This window comes from Typopeltis vanoorti, chromosome 17 (genome assembly GCF_054136105.1).
Source record: "Typopeltis vanoorti isolate ZY-2024b chromosome 17, IOZ_Tvanoo_1.0, whole genome shotgun sequence".
NCBI classification, from domain to species: Eukaryota; Metazoa; Arthropoda; class Arachnida; order Uropygi; family Thelyphonidae; genus Typopeltis; species Typopeltis vanoorti.
Genome location: NC_143565.1, coordinates 4,863,754 through 4,886,528, shown reverse-complemented (window position 1 = coordinate 4,886,528; position 22,775 = coordinate 4,863,754). Strand labels below are relative to the sequence as shown.

General features: G+C 35.6%; 1 protein-coding gene across 3 annotated transcripts in view; it reads right to left on the bottom strand.

The window, feature by feature from the left end:
* Nucleotides 1–22,775, bottom strand: part of LOC150097108 (ADP-ribosylation factor-binding protein GGA1-like) — a 372,294-nt gene that overhangs the window by 221,249 nt on the left and 128,270 nt on the right. For all 3 annotated transcript variants that reach the window (XM_090407056.1, XM_090407058.1, XM_090407057.1), the window contains exon 6: nt 205–285. In XM_090407056.1, coding sequence (XP_090263182.1) covers nt 205–285 — 81 coding nt within the window. The remainder of the gene's footprint in view (nt 1–204; nt 286–22,775) is intronic.

Here is a 22,775-nt window from a genome sequence, read left to right as displayed (position 1 = left end):
AAGGTTAAAATAAACAAAGTTTTCTATATATAACAAATAGCACTATGCAAAATGTCACCTTATTGCAGCTTTTATGTTTTTATTTTTCCAGTTAATACACATTACAAGATTGGCTTGATATCAGCATAATAACACACAGCATTACAAGTAAATATGTCAATCATTACAAAATAAAATGCAAATTAATTAAATATGTTTCCATACCTCTTTTACCATATTTTTGATGAGCCTGTTTGCAGCTTGAAGATCTCCAGCATTTCTGCTTCGTAGTAATTTTTCAAGAAGCTGAAAATATAATTTTTTTTACTATATTCTTTTATTTACTATTTTTATGTGACTCCCACCTATGAAAATAGATTAATATCATGGGCAAGGCTAAGAGACTTAAATTTTTTTACTTTTATGTCTTGTAATTTTTTTAATTATTTTTTACATAGGTCTGCAGACCTATGTAAAAATCTATACAGGTCTACAGAATAGATTTTTTTTTTCTCCGCCAAGCCATTTCAGGCCTCTAATAAGCAGAAGGAGTAGTCTCTGAGAGACAATTTTTGAACCAGCACCAGCTATGAAGCACTCTCCCAACCTCAACATGAATGGGAAAGGGCTTCAAAATGATAGTTTCCCAAAAACGGTGGCATTAATTTGCCAAAGATCAGGGAAACTCTTATTTTGAGACCTGATAGCCTCACTTCTGCAAATTAACTTATGGTTATTCAGTCCATAGAGGACACCATGTAAGCATTACTTCAGTTTCAGTTACAATTTGAACTGTTTCCCCATATTTAATTTAGTTCAGTGCTGTGTGCTTGTAACAGATTGCGCTCTGAACATGGTGGGTAGAAAACTATCAAAATACAGTGGTACCTCGACTAATGAACCGTTCGACATACAAACTTTTTTCATATCCCATCTTGATCTCTAGATACAAACCTAGACTTGAGAGATATGACCTGTGATGCTTTTCTTTTCAAATGAACTAAAGTCTGTTTTACATTATACTTTTTTTTTTAACTTTTTCCCCTAGTACTAGGGGGAAAAGTTAAACAGGCAAAATGCAGAGTACAGCACCAGTATATATATATATATATATATGCACGTTTAGCTGAGCACACGCTGAACCGTGCGCTCAGCTAAATGTGCATACATATATGTGTAATAATTACAAAATTAATAACAGAAAAACTCACGTAAAAAGATTATTTAATAGTATAATTTTTGCCTGTGTGTCACAGACATCTTCAGCGCATTTTAAGATCAAATTAAACAATAACTGACAATTCCAAAAAGCGCCACCTAAGTAGCTAGTGTAAGATAACTAAAAAGGTCAATAAATTTCCTAACAAAAAACAAAAAAAAAAAAAAATATATATATATATATAGTTTTATGAAAAAAATTGAATGACTAGAACCGAGATTTAATTAAAAAGGTTTTAATATAAACACACTACTAGTTTCGGCCTGTAACAGCCTTCTTCAGGTGACATTATAAAAGAAAAAACACTAAACATTGAGGGTTAAAAGACTATGAACAACATAGACAGTCTTTATACATAATTAGCATTAAAACGTTGTAGTTGTATTTGAAGCTGTTCTTTCATTTGTTGCATTGTTGGGAGAGTGCGTGCTTGCTGCATCACTGTCGGCTATTGAGATGTTCGAGGAAAACCATAAGGGATTCATGTTCATGGCTCCAAACAATGAAGACATCATCCACATAACGTTTCTAAACTTTAGGTGTTAAAATAAAGGAAGAGACAGCCTTGGTTTCAAAATCTTCTAAGTAAATATTTGCAAGAACCGGAGATAAAGGATTACCCATAGCCAGTCCATGATTTTGTTTGTATATATTATCTTGAAATTTGAAGTAACCGGACCATGGACCAAGTTCGAGGAAAACCATGAATCCCTTATGGTTTTCCTCGAACATCTCAATAGCCGACATCAAAGTATTAAGTTTACTGCTGAGCTTGAAACGGATAATTCCTTGCCTTTTCTTGATGTCAAACTGACTCGCTCTTCTGGTAAACTAAAAATATCGATATATAGAAAACCCACACATACCAACAGATATCTGCACAGTCAGTCCCATCATTTCCCTCCTCATAAGCTTGGAATAATTTCCACCTTGGGACATAGAGCCCATTCTCTCCTTGATGATCCAAATGAACTGCTTACAGAAATAAACCATCTGAAAACTTCTTTCGAAGTTAATGGATATTCCAAGAAAATCATTAACAAATTCCTTCTTAATCCTCCCAGACATCACTCAGAAGAAACAAATAGATTCAAAAGCAATATATCTATTCCTTACATAAGTACTGTTTCACATAAATTAGCAAAAGTTCTAAAAAAATACAATATCAGAACCTTGTTCACTCCACTTCCAAAGATTCGTTCCTCAATTAGCCACCCAAAACCTTGTCATCATCGACTCAAATACCCTGGCGTATATAAAATATGTGACTGCGATATTCCTTATTTCGGGCAGACAGACAAATCTGTCAAAATGCGTATGGAAGAACACATGAGAGACATTACTTACAATAGACAGCGAGCAAGTGCATTATCAAGTCATATCCTCTTCTCGGCTAATCCTAATGATGATAACCAAAGTCACAAAGTCTGCTGGGAAAAATCTACAAACATCTTCCGTTGCAGTGACGAAATAGAGAGAAAAATTGTGGAATCGAGAGAAATCATCTTCAATCCTGTTCATCTAAATAACAACTTAAGCTACAACCTCCCGGATAGTCATTCAGCTGTAATCATGTACTGGCGTTCATGTGATGCAGCAAGCACGCACTCTCCCAACAATGCAACAAATGAAAGAACAGCTTCAAATACAACTACAACATTTTCATGCTAATTATGTATAAAGACTGTCTATGTTGTTCATAGTCTTTTAACCCTCAATGTTTAGTGTTTTTTCTTTTATGTCACCTGAAAAAGGCTGTTACAGGCCGAAACTAGTAGTGTGTTTATATTAAAACCTTTTTAATTAAATGTCGGTTCTAGTCATTCAATTTTTTTCATAAAACTATGTATGTTAACCGAGTCAAATCATTCTGTCATATATATATATATATATATGTTAAAGATACCAAGCAATTTTAAACTTGGTTTTACTCCATTTCCCAAGTAAGCAAACAGACAAAAAGTCAAGTTTGCGCCTGCAATTGATGCAAGTCTAACTGATCCTACAGGTAGTGCAAGACCAGGGAAACTCACCTGTAGGATCAGTTAGACTTGCATCAATTGCAGGCGCAAACTTGACTTTTTGTCTGTTTGCTTACTTGGGAAATGGAGTAAAACCAAGTTTAAAATTGCTTGGTATCTTTAACATAATTTTACCCAAGGTAAAAATACTTTCTACATATATATATATATACATATATATATATATATATATATATATATACACACACACACACACACACACACACACACAATAAAAAGTTAGGAAAGATTAGCTGAATTATAAAGTACTATCTCCCATAAAGGGGATAGACGAAAACCATCAGATCTGTTTAAGTTAGGCGAGTGAAGTAAAGTTTCACATGTTTCTTTATAAAGCCGTTCCATGAGGAACCGACTTTTGTGAAGGACTCTTGTCTTTTTCCAATGAACTCTATGTCTATTGATGATGGCATGTTCTGCAAGTCCAGACTGTTCAGGTTCAAGGTATTGAATATAAGACTGGTGTTCTTCTAGCCAAATAGAGGCAGATATTCCTGTTTGTCCGAAATAAGATAATCCACAAGAGCAAGGAATCTGGTACACACCTGGATAATTAAGATGTGGAAGCTTGTCCTTAGGAGAAGTGAGAAAGGTGGAGATTTTTCTGAACAGTCGAAAGGCAACAAAAATATTCAGTGGTTTTAAAACTTTTGCTATATGTTCACTAATGCCTTGTACTAAGGGATAGGAATGCACGTTATTTCTTCTGTATTTGAAGAGAAAGACATATTAAAACTACTCAAAGCTCTTTTGATGAAGGAATTCTTATATCCATTAGATAGAAAGAAAGAAGTAATATATTGCAGTTCTTTCTGTAATAGATCATCTGAAGAACAAAAGGAGTGGGCACGATGAACCAGTGTTTTAATAGTTCCTGCCTTTTGACTGGGATGGTGATGAGAATCAGCATGGATATAATGGCCTGTATGAGTCTTCTTTCTATAGCATATTGTTTTCAACATGGGGCCAAAGAAAACTAAGAAGGCAGAGAAGAAGAAAATCACAATAGAAATTAAGAAAGAGATTGTGGAAAAATATGAGAAAGGAGTCAAGCAAAGTAATCTGTGCAAGCAGTATGACTTGTCCAAATCCACCATAGCTACAATTGTCAAGAAAGCAGATTTTTATAAGGAACTGGATGTGGCCAAAGGAGTATCTATCATGTCCTCTCGAAGAAATAAAGTTATGGAAGAAATGGAAACTTTATTTCGATCTGGATTAATGACATGCAACTGAAAGGAGATAGTGTATCTCACGATCTGTTTACAAGCTTAAACTATTTACAAAGATCTTTCGCAGAACTTGCCATCAACTAGCAGTAGCAAAGACATTGGCAAGACATTGAGTTGAACGCTAGTAAAGGAAGGTTTGAGAAATTCAAGAATAGAACCAATATCCATAGTGTTGTTAGACATGGAGAAGGTGCTAGTGCTGACAAAGAAGCCACTGAAAGGTTCGTGAAGGAATTTCAGAAACTGATTGAGTCAGAAGGTTACAGACCAGAACAAGTTTTCAACTGCAATGAAAGAAACTGGGCCTCTCTGGAAGTAAATGCCTAAGAGAACGTTCATCACTAAGGAGGAAATGTTATTGCCAGAACAGAAGCCAATGAAAGACAGAATAACTTTGCTGTTTTGTGTCAATGCCAGTGGTGACCTGAAGATAAAACCTCTGTTGGTTTGCCACTCAGAAAATCCTAGAGTCTTTAAAAAGCAGAAAGTTAACAGGCACAAACTCAGCTTTATGTGGAGAGGTAACAGGAGAGCCTGGGTAACCAGGCAATTCTTCTGTGAGTGGATGATAGAGGTCTTTGCTCCCACAGTGAAATGGTATCTACAAGAAAAGGGTCTACCTAAGAAAGTTCTTATAATGGACAATGCTCCAGCACATTCACCACAGTTGGAAGAAGATTTGGATGAAGAGTTTATTTTCATCAAAATTAAGTTCTTGCCTCCTAATACCACACCACTCCTCTGAATCAACATGTTATTTTCAACTTCAAAAAGCTTTATACCAAAGTTCTTTTCAAAAATGTTTCAAAGTTATCACCAACACAGAATTAACCCTCAGGGAATTCTGGAAAAATCACTTCAATATTCTTTATTGTTTGCATCTTATTAGTCACGCATAAGAAGATGTTTCTGTGAGAATTCTAAAATCGGACTGGAAAAGGTTATAGCCCAACTGCGTTTGAGGAACTGCATTGGAAAGACCTGAAAGCAAAATTGACATTGTAGATACAGTTGTCTCCCTGGGCAAGACCATGCATTTGAAAGTTGATGAAGCAGACGTAGAGGAGAACAACGTTGAGCTGACCACTGAAGAGCTCCAGGAGTTAAGAAAAGAGCAGGAAAAAGAAAGGGATGAGAAGGAAAAGCAAATGTCTTCAGAGGACGAAGAGGACAGCAACAAAAAGGGAAGCAATTCCAACAAGTTATGTAAAAAAAAAATCGTGCAGCACTGGGGGGAATTGCAAGAATTGGTTAACAACTGGCATCCAAATCAAGTTGTTTCTAGAGCCACCAATATCTTCAATGACAATGTCATTAATCACTTTAGAAGGATGTTAAGGAAACGACGGATTCAGTCAATGTTGGATAGGTTTTTAAATCTCCCTCATCAAAGAGACAAAAAGAAGCAACTGATGACAACAAATTGAAAACTCTTGAACCACAAAACCAGCCACAAGAAAATTGATTTTTTTTTACAGTTTAATTTAGATGATTTTCATACTAACCATGTAAAACTAAAGATTTCATAAATAAAAATTAATATGTAATGGTATACAAAATGAATATTTATTATAGTGTAAAAATTTTCCTTCTCACTCCTCCATTTCTTTGCATTTCTTCATTTAGTTGAGAATATTTTTTTTATTTTTGGATTTTTTTTTTTTTTTAATTTTTGAATCTGAGAACAGATCAATTGATTTCCCATAAGATATAATGGAAAATTGGGTTTCGAGATACATACTTTGAGATACGAACCGCGGTCAGGAACGAATTAAGTTCGTAAGTAAGGTTAATAAATGTACTTTTTCCTCTTTTGGTGCTGTTTCTATTGTGAAGCTCCATTATGAATAAACAATGGCATCTAAGCCTTTCCATACACATCCATCCCAAGCTGGAATTCAAGCCCACAGCTTGTCAGTGGAGAGCGAGTAAATCAACTACTCTACCAACCAAGCTGGCTAAATCTGAATACTGATATATTATTACTATTACAAAAAATATAAAATCAAGTTAAAATAGCAGTTCTAGTATATAATATTACATTAATCAGCAACATAAAAGAAAACTGCAAGTTTCTTTCAAGAAATTAACTACATTACTATTAAAAAAAAAGTTTCGGCATGGTATCTTTAAAAAAAATAATAAAACAATACTACCAATATTCATGTAAAAAATTCTACATATATTTTTTTTTCATTGTCAAGATTTCTAAATAATTATTTAAAATATTACATAGTCCACACAGTTAGCCTAGTGGCTGTGCGCTTCACAACCATATGCCTGGGAAAGAAGTCTCCTAGGTTCGATTCCCGTTGGTGAAGTGAGGAGCTGAAGGATCTTCCTCAGCCATAGCCAAGTTAGCCAGTCTTGGGTGTGGACAGTAGGGTTTTCCCCCAGTTTATCCTGGGATTTTTCATCCCGCAAAGCAGGCAAACCGGCCTTGAGAACTCAACATTACAGGGACATAGGATACAGCGGGGCATAAGGCTGACCACCTTATGCCCCGCTGTATCCTATGAACTTATCCTATGAACATTTGAGGTCTGATGATTAATAAACCCTCGACATCACAAGGTAAAAGAGTGTATAAAAAAGATGAGATGAGAAAATATTACATTAGAAATCCAGCTACTCTATGATATTTGAATTTGATAAATTATATGCTCTTTTTTTTTTTTTATTATTATTATTACTGTTACAATGACCTGCCCAGAGTTAGTAGACTTATCATAGGAAGTGCAATTAATTACTAGAAACACACCTATCATAATAAACCTTAAACTCATTACTGCTCCCAGCATTCTATTAAGGCTTCCACTCACATACCATTCTCCTATCCATGTAAAAAATTTATTCACCACACCTTTCCATAACTTCAAGAGAAGGCCTTCATTCTTCCCCTCTCACTTTTTGCTCTCTTTTTAGTCTGATAAAATCCCCTTATCACTAACTTAAACATCGCTATCATATTACTTCTTTTCTGATCTTCAGGTGCAAACTTTGTTTGCTAACACTTGGATAAAGGATTAAACTAAATTTATTATAGTCTAACCAAGTGGAAAATAAACTTTCAACATCTTTCTCTGAATCCAGAGTAATTTAATAATAAGGTGGTACACCTTTTGGCAACTCATATAGGTAAAGATGACCTCTCCATTGCTTCTGCCTTGGTATCACCACCTCAGGGCCTGGCTCCCACTGACGAGACCTCCATAAAGGTTGAAACTGTTCTGGGTAGTGGCCGTTCCCTCAATGCATAGCATTATACATGTCTGCAAGGAGATGTGCTTTGCATTATGGGAGATACTGAGACAGGAGTGATGAGAGCTTGGTCCACCTTTGCTACGAGTTGCTTCAGTCCTGAAGTATCTTCAGGTGCAAACTTTTGTTTGCTAACACTTGGATAAAGGATTAATCTAAATGTATTATAGTCTAACCAAGTGGAAAATAAACTTTCAACAAGTATTTATCATATATACCAAGTAATATTTATCATATTACTTGGAGGCAAAGATCAACCCAGCACCAAACAGATGGGAAGTCAACATATCTAGATATTCCCTCACTCCTGCAGAAACTTCAGTACTCGACAATATAGCATGATGCTATAGTGCCTAAAAGAATTCCATATCTGAATTTTTTACAGAACACTGAGAGGAACTTAGGCACCCTTTCAAGTGATGATACTAACTCCATGAGTGTCCCCTCATTACTACTGAGAGTCAAACTTCCACTGCCAAACTAATCTTCACCTGAAATTAAGGCCCTAAAATCCTTGAAAACTATCAAGCAGCTTACAATAATTAAAGCAGGTAAAGGAAAACTGTAATAATTATGGACACCATGGGGTACAACAGAAAAATTTCAATTCTATTGCATAATCAACCCACTTACCAAGATATTACTCAGAACCCTACCAATAACCAAATCAACAAATTTAATTCCTTACTCAACAAAGTGATTAGATGGAATGAAAATACTATCAAAAAACTGAATATGCATTTTAGAAGAGCCTCAAGTTTCTATGGCCTGCCAAAATTTCACAAAGGAGTCCCACTCAGACCCATAGTTGATTGAATAGATGCTCCTACCAAATGCCACTCAAATTCTTAGTAGCTTGACTTTTAAGCTCCAGTACAGTCCACATACAAGGCTCTGTGGAAACTTCATCAGAATTCCTAACCCTTCAGCCTACAGACATCATGGTCAGTTTTGACATCCAGTTCTTATTTACTAGTGTACCTCTGGCTGACACTCTTCAATTGTTATCAGCTGAACTGTTCAACTACTTTGTCGTGCATTCAAGCTACTTCATTTGTGCCAATTCTACAAAGAGATCAAAGGAACCGCTATGGGAAGCCTTCTATCACCAACAGTTGACAGTTTCTACTTAGAGCATCTTGAAGATTCCTAGTTCTCTTCAGTACAACCTCAATCTTTCTTTTGAGTTCTCTATGTGGATGATGTGTTTGCCATCTGTCCAGACTCAAAAGCATCTCTACAGGCTTTCTTAACCAAAATCAACAACCTATACTCAAGCATTAACTTTGCCATGGAAAAAGAAAATAATGGGAAATTAGCCTTAATGGACATCTTCCTTTTTCGTATACCACCTGGAATACTTATAACATCTGCTCACCATAAACCTGCCTTCACAAGCCGGTACATACAGCAAGACTCAGCACATCATCCATCTTTGAATCTTTGCTTAACAGAGCACGTTATATGCTCCAATTCCCAAGCTTTCCAACAAGAATTGAGCCCGATTCATTGCGTCTTACTACCTCAAGCTTAACTGCATCTTGGATTCATACAAGCCCATCACGAAAACCCTACAACTGTATGGTGAGTCCCTATCCCATATACCACAGATATCTCTGAGATGACTGTAACATCTTAAAAAGGTACAATGTAGATCCTATATTTTCTCACTAATAACAATATCTCCTCCTGGTTAAAGAGAGATAAACTGTCCCCCCCCCCACGATCTCTTTGCCTGGTGTTTAATATGTTCAGTGTGAGTGCCTCCACTCATACTTTAGGCAAACTGGATGTTCTGTTGAAAATGACTAAAAGAACACCAATCTTATATTAACAACAATCATCATCATACATATCAAGGATTTAGGCCTAGTGTTCCGGCCTTAGAAGTCATCGTTGTCGTTTAAAAGAACGTCCTAGTTTTCTTTTTTCCTAACAGTTTGTACTTTAAGGCTTGTTTTGGTAATCTTTCTATTTTCATTCTTTGAACGTGTTCCATACATTTATGTTTATATTTTTTAATTTTTTCAATTACTGGTTCTTGGTTTAATTCTTTCATAATTTCTTCATTTCTTTTGTGATCAAATAGAGTATACTTTGCAGTTATTCCTCATAAACTTCATTTCTGCTGTTATTAATCTTTGTTTGTCTTTTTGTTTTATTTTCCAGATTTCACTTCCATACAATAAGACTGGTAGGGCTAATGTATTGTATACTTTTAGTCCGGTTTGTTTTTGAACAAGGTTTGGTTTAAATATAGAGTTAATTACACCTGTTGTTTTTAAATATTTTGCAATTTTTATTTTTATATCTTTTTCATATGTGATCACACATCCTAGGTAGTTAAATGAATTCACCTATTCTAAGATCTTGTTATCTATTACTATTTTAGTTCTTGCTGGATCTTGTCCTTTAAAGGCCATAGTTTTTGATTTTTCTGTTGATATTATCATACCATAATCTTTGGCTATCTCATTTAGATCTAAACTAGCTTTCTGCAAGTTATCTTCAGAATTTGTAATGATTATTTGGTCATCGGCAAAAAGGAGAGTGTTTAAGTTCAGAGTAGGACAAAGTTTAATACCTTCATGGAAATTTTTATTCCATAATATTATTATTTCATTTAGGTTAATATTAAAAAGAGTTGCTGAGAGGGGATATCCCTGTCGGACCCCTTGGTTTAACTCTCTCGTATATGACAGCTCATGATTTAATCTTATTTGTATTTGATTATTTTCATATATACTTATGATAGCTTTTAGGATATTATTTGCCTAATCGGTTCTCCGCATTCCTTTAAAGGAATGCGGAGAACCGATTAGGGGTTCTGACCTAAAGTCCAATCTTCACCTACTCGTGGTGCACCCTGTTGGGTATCTACTTGGATAATGAACGAACGAGGATGGGCTGGCAATTCGGGATTTAGCCTATCAAATTGTATTCTTATTGGTTAAACCAAAATAAAAAATGATGGTACAACATGACAAAATTTCATGCCGGCTGGGGCGTCGCCCGGTTAAACAAGGCCCCCATTGTTTTGACCACGGAACCAGGGCTAACAGCAAAAAGTAAGCTACTGGAACAAATCTGAAAACACCCCCACAATTCAACATCACCAGAGTTAAAGGGCGGTGCTATCAACATAAGAAGCCCGAATGGCAAAGAAATGGAGCTAGCTGAGAAATTAGATAAGTACCAGAACAACATAATAGGGGTGACTGAAACAAAAAAGACAAAAACTGGTGAGATTTTCGGAGCAATAAATACAAAGAAGGAGTAGCCATAGTATTCAACACAAAATACGAGGCTAATCTTCTTGAATGGCAGTCAGTCTCAAGTAGAGTAATGTGGGCAAATATGAGAATGGGGAACTGGACAATGAGACTTATTTGTGCCTATGGTCCCACAGAAGGATCTACTAAGGTAGAAGTGGAGGAATTTTTTGAGGCTTTAGAAAAAGCAACTGACACAATGAAAAAGGAAAAGTTGGTCCTTGTTGGGGATCTAAATAGCAGAGTACGAAATGATTGGGAGGCATACCAAAAATATTTGGGGAAAATTTGGAGAAAAGAGCAAAGCTAATAATAATGGCAAATATCTGTTGGATTTCTGCTCAAGACATGGACTGGTTATTACTAACACCATGTTCCAACATAAAAATGTGCACAATTTCACATGGAGAGAAGAGGTAAGGAATAAGAAAAGTCGCATTGACTATGTGATTGTTGATAGTGATGTTTTGTCCCTGGTGCAGGACACCAGAGTGTACAGAGGATCTGAAATTGGAAGTGATCACTATTTAGTCTTGAGCAGGATAAAATTGAATTTCATATTGAAAAGAATAACATGTAAGAAAGTTTTAAAGCGAATAAAAGTTGAGCAGCTCTCAGATGTGAACTGTACACTAAAATACACAAAGATTATTGAAGAAAAAATGAAACAGTTTGAGAACAGGAATCAAACCTTGAAGATTCAGTGGCAAGTCTTGAAGAAAGCCCTGATTGATTCAGCTAGAGAGGCATGTGGTGAAGTTGTCTGCAAGGATAGAAAAATCAGGACTCCGTGGTGGATACAGGAAGTTAAAGAGGCAGTGAAGGAAAAGAAGAAAGCATATCAAAAGTTCCTGGCAAATAAGTCAGCTTTTGCTCTTAGAGAAGCAGAGACAAATGTAAGAAAGCAAAACACTGTGTAAAACTAGCTAAACAAATGTCATGGAAGGACTTTGGCAAGAATATAGAAAATAAATATCAAGAAGGTGGCAAAATATTCTGGAGGTTGTTGAAGAAGCTTAGGAATGGAGGAAAGAGTGCTGTAAAAGGAGTTAGAGATGATAAAGGTGACATGAAAATGGTAGAAAAAGATATCCTAGAAGTATGGAGTAATTACTTTGAAAAACTACTAAATGAAACAGGCAGTGATGACAGCACAGTGGTAAAAAACAATGACCAGGCATGCAGTCAGGAATACATATTCATACTTGAAGTAGAAAAAGCCATCAAAGGCTTAAAATGTGGAAAGGCAGCAGGAGTAGATGATATTCAACCAGAAATGCTGAAGTATGGTGGTATAAAAGTCTTACAGTGGCTGCACTGCATAGTTCAGAAAGCCTGGACAAAGGGACGAATTCCCAATGATTGGAATAGAGCTCTCATAGTACCCATATATAAAAAGGGAAATAAAACTGAATGTGAGAATTACAGAGGTATTTCCCTACTAAGTGTTCCTGGCAAGATCTATGCAAGTATACTTGAGAAACGGTTGAGAAGAATTGTGGAAGAAAATCTGGGTGAAGAACAAGCTGGATTCAGGCCAAATAGAGGCTGTCAGGATCAGATCTTCACTTTACGACAAATAGTCGAAAAAGCACGGGAATATAACAAAGATCTGTATTTAAGTTTTATCGATTTGGAAAAGGCATATGACAAGGTGCCAAGAGAGAAGCTATTCAATACGCTTCAGTTATATGGTGTCAATGGGGCATTATATCAAGCAATACTTAGTCTTTATTTGAGTTGTAAGTCAGCAGTTAGAACTGAAGGAAGTACAGGAAGATGGTTTAATGTTAAATCTGGTGTGAGACAAGGATGTACATTATCCACTCTGTTATTCATTATCTATATGGATCACATTATGAAGGAAAGTGGTATTAAACATGATATCAAAATTGGAGATGTTAATGTCAGCTCTTTGCTTTATGCGGATGATGTTATACTTCTAAATAAATCTGCTACAAGTCAGCAAGATTCTCTGAGTAAATTGAATAACTGTTGTAATAGATATGGTATGAAGGTCAGCAATAAAAAGACAAAGACAATGAAAATAGGCAGAATCATTGAAAATGTCAACTGTGTTGTGAATGGAGAACCTGTGGAACAAGTAAAACATTTCAGCTACTTATGCACGATTATTAGTGAAGATGGTAAATTCAATATAGAAATAGACAACAGAATCAGCGAAGCTGATTCTGTTGTCTATATTGTGGGAAGTCAATTGAATAAATTCATATGGAATAAGAGAGAAATTAGTCGGAACACTAAATTAGCTGTATACAAGACAGTGTTCAAACCAGTTTTAACTTATGGATCTGAGAGCTCGGTCAGAAGTAAAACACTTGACCAAAGACTAGTGACCGCAGATATGCGAGTCCTGAGAAAGATTAGAGGTGTGAACAGATGGCATCAATGGCAATATCATATTAAAAATGAGGATATTAGAAAAGAACTTGACATTGTCAGCTTCCAGGAATGCATTAGCAGAGCTAATCTCAAGTGGTATGGTCACTTAATCAGAATGGGTGAAGAAAGATTAGCAAAACAAGTGTTCTCTGCCAGGTTGGCAGGAAAACGATCCAGAGGAAGACCAAGATATAGGTGGATTGATACGGTACAAAGTGCCTTAGACGATAGAAATATAAGATCTGATAATGTTGGAGTCTTGACAAGTAACAGACTGATTTGGAAGAAAATTGTAGATAGGAAGTTAATAATGATGTAATTTTTTTTTCATGCAGTACTATCGTATCCTGTACACCCCCTTCAGGGTACATGGCATGAATTTGATGATGATGATGATAAAATGTTTCTTTTAACTTTGTCAAATGCTTTTTCAAAGTCAATAAATACAATATGTGTTTCTAAATTGTATTCTCTTCTTTTGTCTATTACTAATTTTAGGTAAAAGATTGAGTCTATACATGATTGCCCTTTTCTAAATCCATTCAGTACTTCTAAAATAAAGTTTTCAGAATATTTCATTAGTTTGCTATTTAAAATTCTGTTATATGTTTTGTAACAGGAATTTAATATGCTTATACCTCTATAGCTTTTAGGGTCATCTCTACTACCTTTTTAAAGATAGGAATCACAATTGCTTTTTTTCGCCATTCTATTGGGGGGAGGGGTTACCAGTTTGAATAAATTTTATTTAAAAATAATAGTTGTTCCTGCATATTTATATAGTTCTGAACCTAGCTTATCTTCACCAGGTGATTTTCCATTTCTTGTTTCTTTCAGGCTGATTTCTAATTGTTCTTTAGTTATTTCCTTTTCATTTTCATTAAATGTTTGCCAGTATTAACTACAATAAAACTGAAAAATCTGGCATTGCTCAGCATGAAGTGGACAATTTCTACAATATCCTATGATCCAATACCCACTTTTTGCATTGATACCAGTTTAGGTTTGAGAGGATATTTAAAGAAATTGCTGATGCACTTCTACACTGCCTAAACTGAAATTAGAATGACTGTATATCTGTTGCCCAAGATCTGGAAAAGTCTCATCCTTATAAATGACAATGGCAAGCATTAGTGTGTTCACCCCAGCTTATATATATATATAAAGCTGGGGTGAACTAATTTATATATATATATATATATATATATATATATATAAATTAGTTTCAATAACTATAATATTGAGAATAAAAAAGAATAAAGTTTAATGCTGAGATACTGCTAGTTTTGTTGAAAAAATCAACTTCTTCAGGTATCAAAGATGAAGAATTATATAAAAACTAACAGAGACATTATAAAATCACATCAACAGATCTAATATAAAAGACTGTACTACAGTTTAAACAGGAATGCATGCTGGAGCTCCAATTGGAGTTGACTACGAGCGTGAGTTATCACGAGAGCATCAATACTGGACAGTGGCAATGTGTGCATCAGAAAGATTGTAGCTAAGGCTTTGTTTATATGGGACGAATCAAGGGATATATCTTTAGATTCGATTATCTTTCTTTCGAGCTCATCATAACACATATATATTATTATTATTCAGGCCTCCATGGAGTCAAAAGACTCTTCGTGGGCGGTCCTTCCTAAGAAACACAAAGTCAATCAAGACTCATCTGGGGGGGGGGGGGGTCCCCCTGAGAAACACAAAGTCTATCATACCACTCCTTAAACTCACTGACTGTTCTCACTCTCACCACTCCATCAGGCAATGCATTCCATGGTTCAACCACCCTCCATGCAAAGAAACCACTCCTCACCCTCTTGCAAACAGTTTCCTTTCGTAACTTCCAGGGATGGCCTCTTGTCATCACTCCTTCCCGCTGTTCAACCAAGTGAAAGAATTCCTCAGTGTCAACCCTGTAACCACCTCTCAACAGTTTAGAAGTCTCAATCATATCACCTCTCCTCCTTCTATCCACCAAACTCTGCAGTCCTCATAGCTAACATGGTACAGTCCTGAAACCATCTTTGTTATCCGCCTTTGTACCCTTTCCACAGTTAATTTATCCCCTTCAAATCCTGGGGACCAAATCTGAGAACAATAGTTTAAGTGTGGTCTGATCAGAGACTTATAAAATGGAATGATAACTCTTTTATCTCTGCAGGTCAATGTCCTTCTCATTATTGCAGCAATCCTCTGTGTTACCTTCACCACTTTTGCAATATGTCCCCTAAATTTCAGGTTTCTATCAATCATCAAACCCAGATCTCTTGTCTCCCCTACTTCCTCTAGTATAACTCCTCCCATAGGGTATGCAGTGTCCCATCGATGTTTCCCAAACCTCAAGACCTTACATTTTGCTGCATTAAACTGACACCCCCATTCATTTGCCCATCTATCTAGCTTATTCAAATTCTCTTGCAGGGCTACCACATCTGCACTATCACTAATAATCCTTCCCAGCTTCGCATCATCCGCAAACAACTAAATATCCCCCTGCAATCCACTGGCTATGTCATTGATATAAAGGTTAAACAATATAGGTCCTAGTACTGAGCCCTGTGGGACCCCACTTGTAACCCTCTGCCTCCTGGAAACTGCTCCCCCATACACAACTCTCTGATACCTATCAGACAGCCAATCCTGAATCCAGTTGACCAATCAGATATCCATACCCATGTGCCTGCAACTTAAATATCAGCTTATCATGTGGCACCCTGTCAAATGCTTTTGTTATGTCTAAGAAAATGGCAGTATATGCCTTTCCCTCATCTAATGCTTTTGTAATTTTATTATAAAAGGCTAGCATATTACTAAAACAAGAGCACCCCTTCACAAATCCATGTTGAATCTCACAGATAACACCACCCTTATCTGCCCAATGCTGTATACGGTCCCTCACTACTACACACAATATGTATATTAGAAGTTTATGGCCAGTCTACAAGGTGTTGGTGGCCTTCATCTGAGTTAATAGAGTAGAGAACGTGGCTTGAGAGAGCACTGGCTCTGTTCCTATTGTGGGATTATGTCTCGTCTGAGTTCCTCAATATGCAAAAGGATTTAGCCGTCTGACCGTAATATGGTTTACCACATTCACACATGATCTTGTAGACTCTTGCATACTGAAGAGGGAGATGTTTTACTTTAGGTCTATTTAGTATGGAGCGAAGTTTTTGAAACATAGTGAAACAAGTTCTTGCACGTTCTCTTCTCTATTAACTCGGATGAAGGCCACCAACACCTCGTAGACTGGCTGCAAACCTCTAATATACATATGTGTTATGATGAGCTTGAAAGAAAGATAATTGAATCTAAAGAAATATCCCTTGATTCAGCCCATATAAACAACAGCCTTAGCTACAATCTTTCCGACGCACACATTGCCATTGTCCAGTATTGGTGCTCTCGTGATAACTCAAGCACGTAGTCAAGTTCAATTGGAACTCCAGCATGCATTCCTCTTTAACTGTACTACGGTCTTTTATATTAGATCTGTTGATGTAATTTTATAATGTCTCTGTTATTTTTTATATAATTCTTTGTGTTTGATACCTGAAGAAGTTGATTTTTTCAACAAAACTAGTAGTATCTCAGCATTAAACTTTATTCTTTTTTATTCTCAGTATTATTTATTTTTCATATATGTATATAATACTTTGTCATTCAATTACCAAAAGTTTGTTAATTTCTGTATTTCAAATCATTTAATTTTTATTTTAGCTGTAATTGTAATATCATTTGATTTTGTAACTATCCATATGGAGGCAATCTGAAACATGGCTCTGCTCTGTAAATAGGATTAATATTCCTTGTTCTAGCTTTACCTTGTGATTCTACTGATACAACGATGATGGCCTGTTAATTTCTGACTGAAATATCAGCAATAATATTTTGGTCAGATATTTGCTAGCTTCATCTATTTCCTGGAGTGCAATTCTATCAAAGTTGTATGCAGCTTGTAATCTATTTATCGAAAATGCATACCTTTACATTTCTCCATATTAAACTGATGTTATGCCCATACTCAAAGCCTATTTAAATAATCTTAAAAGCTCTCCACATCACTGTTACTATTACTCTATGATTCACTATTACTATGATACACTATGATTCATTATGATACATTTAATTTTTGGAAAATTAAAATTATCCAAAAATTGATTGGGTAGAAATAAAATTTCATGAGAAGAATGAAACTGAATTTACTGTCTGTTGTGAGACAACTTCCTCAAGCAGCATTTCACAGAAGGAAGTAGAGGTCAAAGAGTGTTAGATATGATTACAGTGTCAGAGAATATTTCAGTTAAAGACAAAACTATTCCGCCTCCGGCTGGTGACAGCGATCATGTGGTACTCACTTGAGAAGTGACTAAGTTTATGAATGTACCATTCAGAAAAGGTAACATCCTGAACTACAAAGCAGAAAATTATGACTGACTGAGGAGTATAATGGATTCAGAGCAATGGTTTCAGCTGTTGAATGGAAAGAATATCGACTGTGCATGGGAAGCGTATAAAAAATACTTCATCATCATCAAATTCCTGATATGTACCCTCAAGGAGTGTACAGGTTTTGATAGTAATCCATGAAAAACTCACCATTACTAACTTCCTATCTACAATTTTCCTCCAAATCAATCTGTTACCTGTCAAGACTTCAACATTATGAAATCTTATATTTCTATCTTCTAAGGAACTTTTTACTGTATCAATCCACCTACATCTTAGTCTTCCTCTGGATCTTTATCCTGCCAACCTAGCAAAGAACACTTGTTTTGTTAATCTTTCCTCTCCCATCTATTTAAGACCATACCACCTGAGATTAGCTATGCTAACACATTCCTGGTTGCTAACAATATTAAGCTCCTTCTTAATATCCTCGTTTTTAATATAACACTGCCATTGATGCCATCTGTTAACCCCACTAATCTTTCTTAGGACTCTCATGTCTGTGATCTCTAGCCTTTGGTCAAGTGCTTTATTTCTAAACATGCTCTCAGATCCATATGTTAAACTTCGTTTGACCACTGTCTTGTATACAGCTAATTTAGTGTTTTGACTAATTTCTCTCTTATTCCATATAACTTTATTCAGTTGACTTCCTACCATCCCAGCTTTATTGATTCTGTTGTCTATTTCCATATTTAATTTACCATCTTCACTAAAAATCACGCCTAAGTAGCTGAAATGTTTTATTTGTTCTATAGGTTCTCCATTCACAATGCAGTTAATATTTTCAATGTTTCTGCCTATTTCCATTGTCTTTGTCTTGTTATTGCTGACTTTCATACCAAACCTATTACAAAGAGTTATTCAATTTAGAAAGGGAATCTTGCAGACTTGTAGCAGGTTTATTTAAAAGTATAACATCATCATCTGCATAGAGTAAAGACCTGAGATTAACCTCTTCAATTTTGATATCAGGTTTAATACCACTTTCCTTCATAATGTGATCATATAGATAATAAATAACAGAGGGGATAATATACATCCTTTCTAACACCAGTTTTAACATAAAACCATCTTCTTGCACTTCCTTCAATTTTAACTGCTGACTTACAACTCAAATAAAGACTAATATACTTGATATAATGCTCCATTGACATCATACAACTGTAGTACATTAAACAGCTTCTCTCTTGGCACCCTGTCATATGCCTTTTCCAGATACAAAACTTAAATATAGATTTTTGTTATATTTCCACGATTTCTCAACTATTTATCATAACATGAAAATTTGATCTTGACAGCCTTTATTTGGCCTGAATCCAGCATGTTCTTCACCAAGCTTCCATTCCACAATTATCAACCGTTTCTCAAGTATACTTGCATATAGCTTACCAGGAACACTCAGTAGGGAAATACCTCTGTAATTCTCACATCCAGTTTTATTTTCCTTTTTATATATGGGTACTATGAGAGCTCTAATCCAATTATCTGGAATTTGTCCTGTCCAGACCTTCTGATCAATGCAGTGCAGGCACTGTATGACTTTTATACCTCCATATTTGAGCATTTCTAGTCAAATATCATCTACTCCTACTGCTTTTCCACATTTCAGGCTTTTGATGGCTTTTTCTACTTCAAGTATGGTTATGCATTCCTGATTATATGTCTGTTGAGTGTTTTTTACTACTCTACTGTCATCAGTGCTTGTTTCATTTAGCAATTTTTCGAAGACACAATGAAAAAGAAAAAGTCGGTCCTTGTTGGGGATCTAAATAGCAGAGTAGGAAATGATTGGGAGACATACCAAAAATATTTTGGGAAAATTTGGAGAAAAGAGCTAAGCAAATAATAATGGCAAATACCTGTTGGTTTTCTGCTCAGGACATGGACTGATTATTACTAACACAATGTCCCAACATAAAAAAAAAAAAAAAATGTGCACAAATTTACATGGAGAGAAGAGGCAAGGAATAAGAAAAGTCTCTTTGACCGTGTTATTGTTGATAGTGATGTTTTCTCGCTGGTATAGGACACTAGAGTGTACAGAGGATTTGAAATTGGAAATGATCACTATTTAGTCTTGAGTAGGATAAAAGTGAATTTCATATTGAAAAGAAGAACCTGTAAGAAAGTTTTTAAAGCAAATAAAAGTTGAGCAGCTCTCAGATGTAAACTGTAGACTAAAATACACAAACATTATTGAATCAAAAATGAAAGGGTTCAAGAGCAGAAACCAAAACTTGGAGATTCAGTGACAAGCCCTGAAGAAAACATTGATTGATTCAGCCAGAGAGGCATGCAGTGAGGTTGTCTGCAAGAGTAGAAAAATCAGAACTCCATGGTTGACACAGGAAGTTAAAGAGGCAGTGAAGGAAAAGAAGAAAGCATATCAAAAGTTCCTGACAAATAAGTCAACTTGTGCCCTTAGAAAATACAGAGACAAATGTAAGAAAGCTAAATACTGTGTGAACCTAGCTAAACAAAAGTCATGGGAAGATTTTGGTAAGAACATAAAAAATAAATATCAAGAAGGTGGAAAAATATTCTGGAGATTGTTGAAGAAGCTCAGAAATGAAGGACAGAGTGCTGTAAAAGGAATTAGAGATGACAAAGATGATATGAAAACTGGAGAAAAAGATATCCTTGAAGTATGGAGTAATTATTTAGAAAAATTGCTAAATGAAACAATCAGTGACATCATAGTGGTAAAAAACACGCAACAGATATACAATCAGGAATACATATCCATACTTGAAGTAGAAAAAACTATGAAAAGCCTGAAATGTGTAAAGGCAACATGTGTAGATGATATTCATCCAGAAACTCAAGTATGGAGGTATAAAGTCTTACAGTAACTGCACTGCAATGCTCTCTCTAGTTACCTAACACCAAAACAGTTTAAATGCCATTCATCAGCATTATACAAATTTTCTTTCCATCAAAGTCATCATATATGAGGGTTGTTTGAAACGTTTGGTAAAAAAATAAGTTAAACACAATTTTTGGAAAAAATCACCTTTATTTCTCAACATCGTCTCCATCGAGGTCTACACATCTGGTCCAGCGAGTTTCCAATTTTTCATCCCATCTAAAAAGTAGGATTTGTCAAATTGTGCAAAATAGTCATTGACAGCCTCGTTTGAAGAAAATTTTTTCCCACTGAGACAAAATTTTAAGTTTCGGAATGAGGAGAAGTCACACGGAGCCAAGTCCAGGAACATGGTGGATGTGGAACCAATTCAAACCTCGATTTGAGCGATTATGCCATTCAAACAGCCGATGTGTGGGACAGTACATTGTCTTGATGAAGAGCACTTTTTTTTGGGCATCAATCTTGGCTGTTATTTCTTTAGTTCTTCTATTAAATGATCCAACAATGAAGCATAATAGACTCCTGTTATTGTCTTACTCTTTTCCAAATAGTCTATCGCGATAATTCCTTGGGAAACCCAAAAAAACAGTGGCCCTCACCGTCCCAGATGACAAAACGGTCTTCGCTTTTTTCAGTGCTCTTTCAACAGGCATTGTCCACTGTTTTGAATGCTGCTTGGACTCAGGTTTGTAGTGGTGGATCCAAGTTTCGTCTACAGTCAAGAATCGATGCAAAAAATCCTGCGAATTGAGATTAAACATCGCCAAAAATTGCATTGAAATATCTTTTCACATGCATTTTTGATTGACAGTCAACAAATGTGGCACCCATTGCGCACACAGCTTTTTCATGTGCAATTTTTCGTGCAGGATGTACACCCATTCACTTGAGATGCCGACAATCTCAGCAATCTCACACACTTTCACTCAGCGGTCTTTCATAATGATACCATGGGTTTTTTCAATCATTTTCTTCATAGTGACCTCAGTCAAACGTCTAGAGTGCACTTCATCTTTGATGGACTTGCAACCATGTTTCAAGTCATTTATCCAAAATTAAATAGTCTTTAATGCTGGTGCAGATTTCCCATTAACTCAGCTTTGATCTGCGCAGCTGTCCTTCAAATAAAAGTGTTTTATCACTACATGAAACTTGTTTTTCTCCATTTTTATGAAAAATGTGAACACGGTCATTTTAAATGTTTACCAATTGAGAACTACGCATCTCATATGGCTAAAATTTTGCTAGTGCTCATGAAAAAGATGATACGTGTCGACACTGGTATGAATGAATGAATGAATTGTGTCACTGTCTATTGGAAATTTATCGAACTTTTCAAACAACCCTCGTAGGCCCACAAACTATACAGGTGAATTCAGGAGGATGGCTATTCATGGCAAATAAATCAATCTGCACAACCTGCATATTGATTTGTTTGCCATGAATAGCCATCCTCCTGAATTCACCTTTATCACAGTGAGGCAGGAGATTTAATAGTCTTCTCCTTCTTACACTTCATTTTTGCTTCATCCAACAACTCCTTCACATCCTCCCTCATAGAAGACTTCTCACCTCTGAGATCATTAATACCAACCAAGACAATTAGTTCTTTTGCCTTACCTTTTTTGCATCTGGATGGCATGAATAATATCAATTTTTGTGACAGGAAACATGATTTTGTTTAATCTCCTAATGAAAGACTGAAGAAAGAGAAGCATTCCTATAGTTATGTTAAAAATACAGGCAATCCCCGGGTTACGAACAAGATATGTTCCTGAGAACATCCATAAGTCGGATTTATATGTAACTTGAATTCCTGATGAACAGCACATATGTGATAAGAATAATAATAATACTATAATGGTTCATATGTGGCAATAATAATACAGAGTAATAATAATAATAACAATATCCCTGTACTGTAATAATAAGTTACAGAAACTATTCTGCTCTTTCTTTTAATTCAAACAAACAGAACATAAAAACAAACTCATACAAAAAGTTTAGATAGGAAAATTTTCAAAAAAGAATATTAAA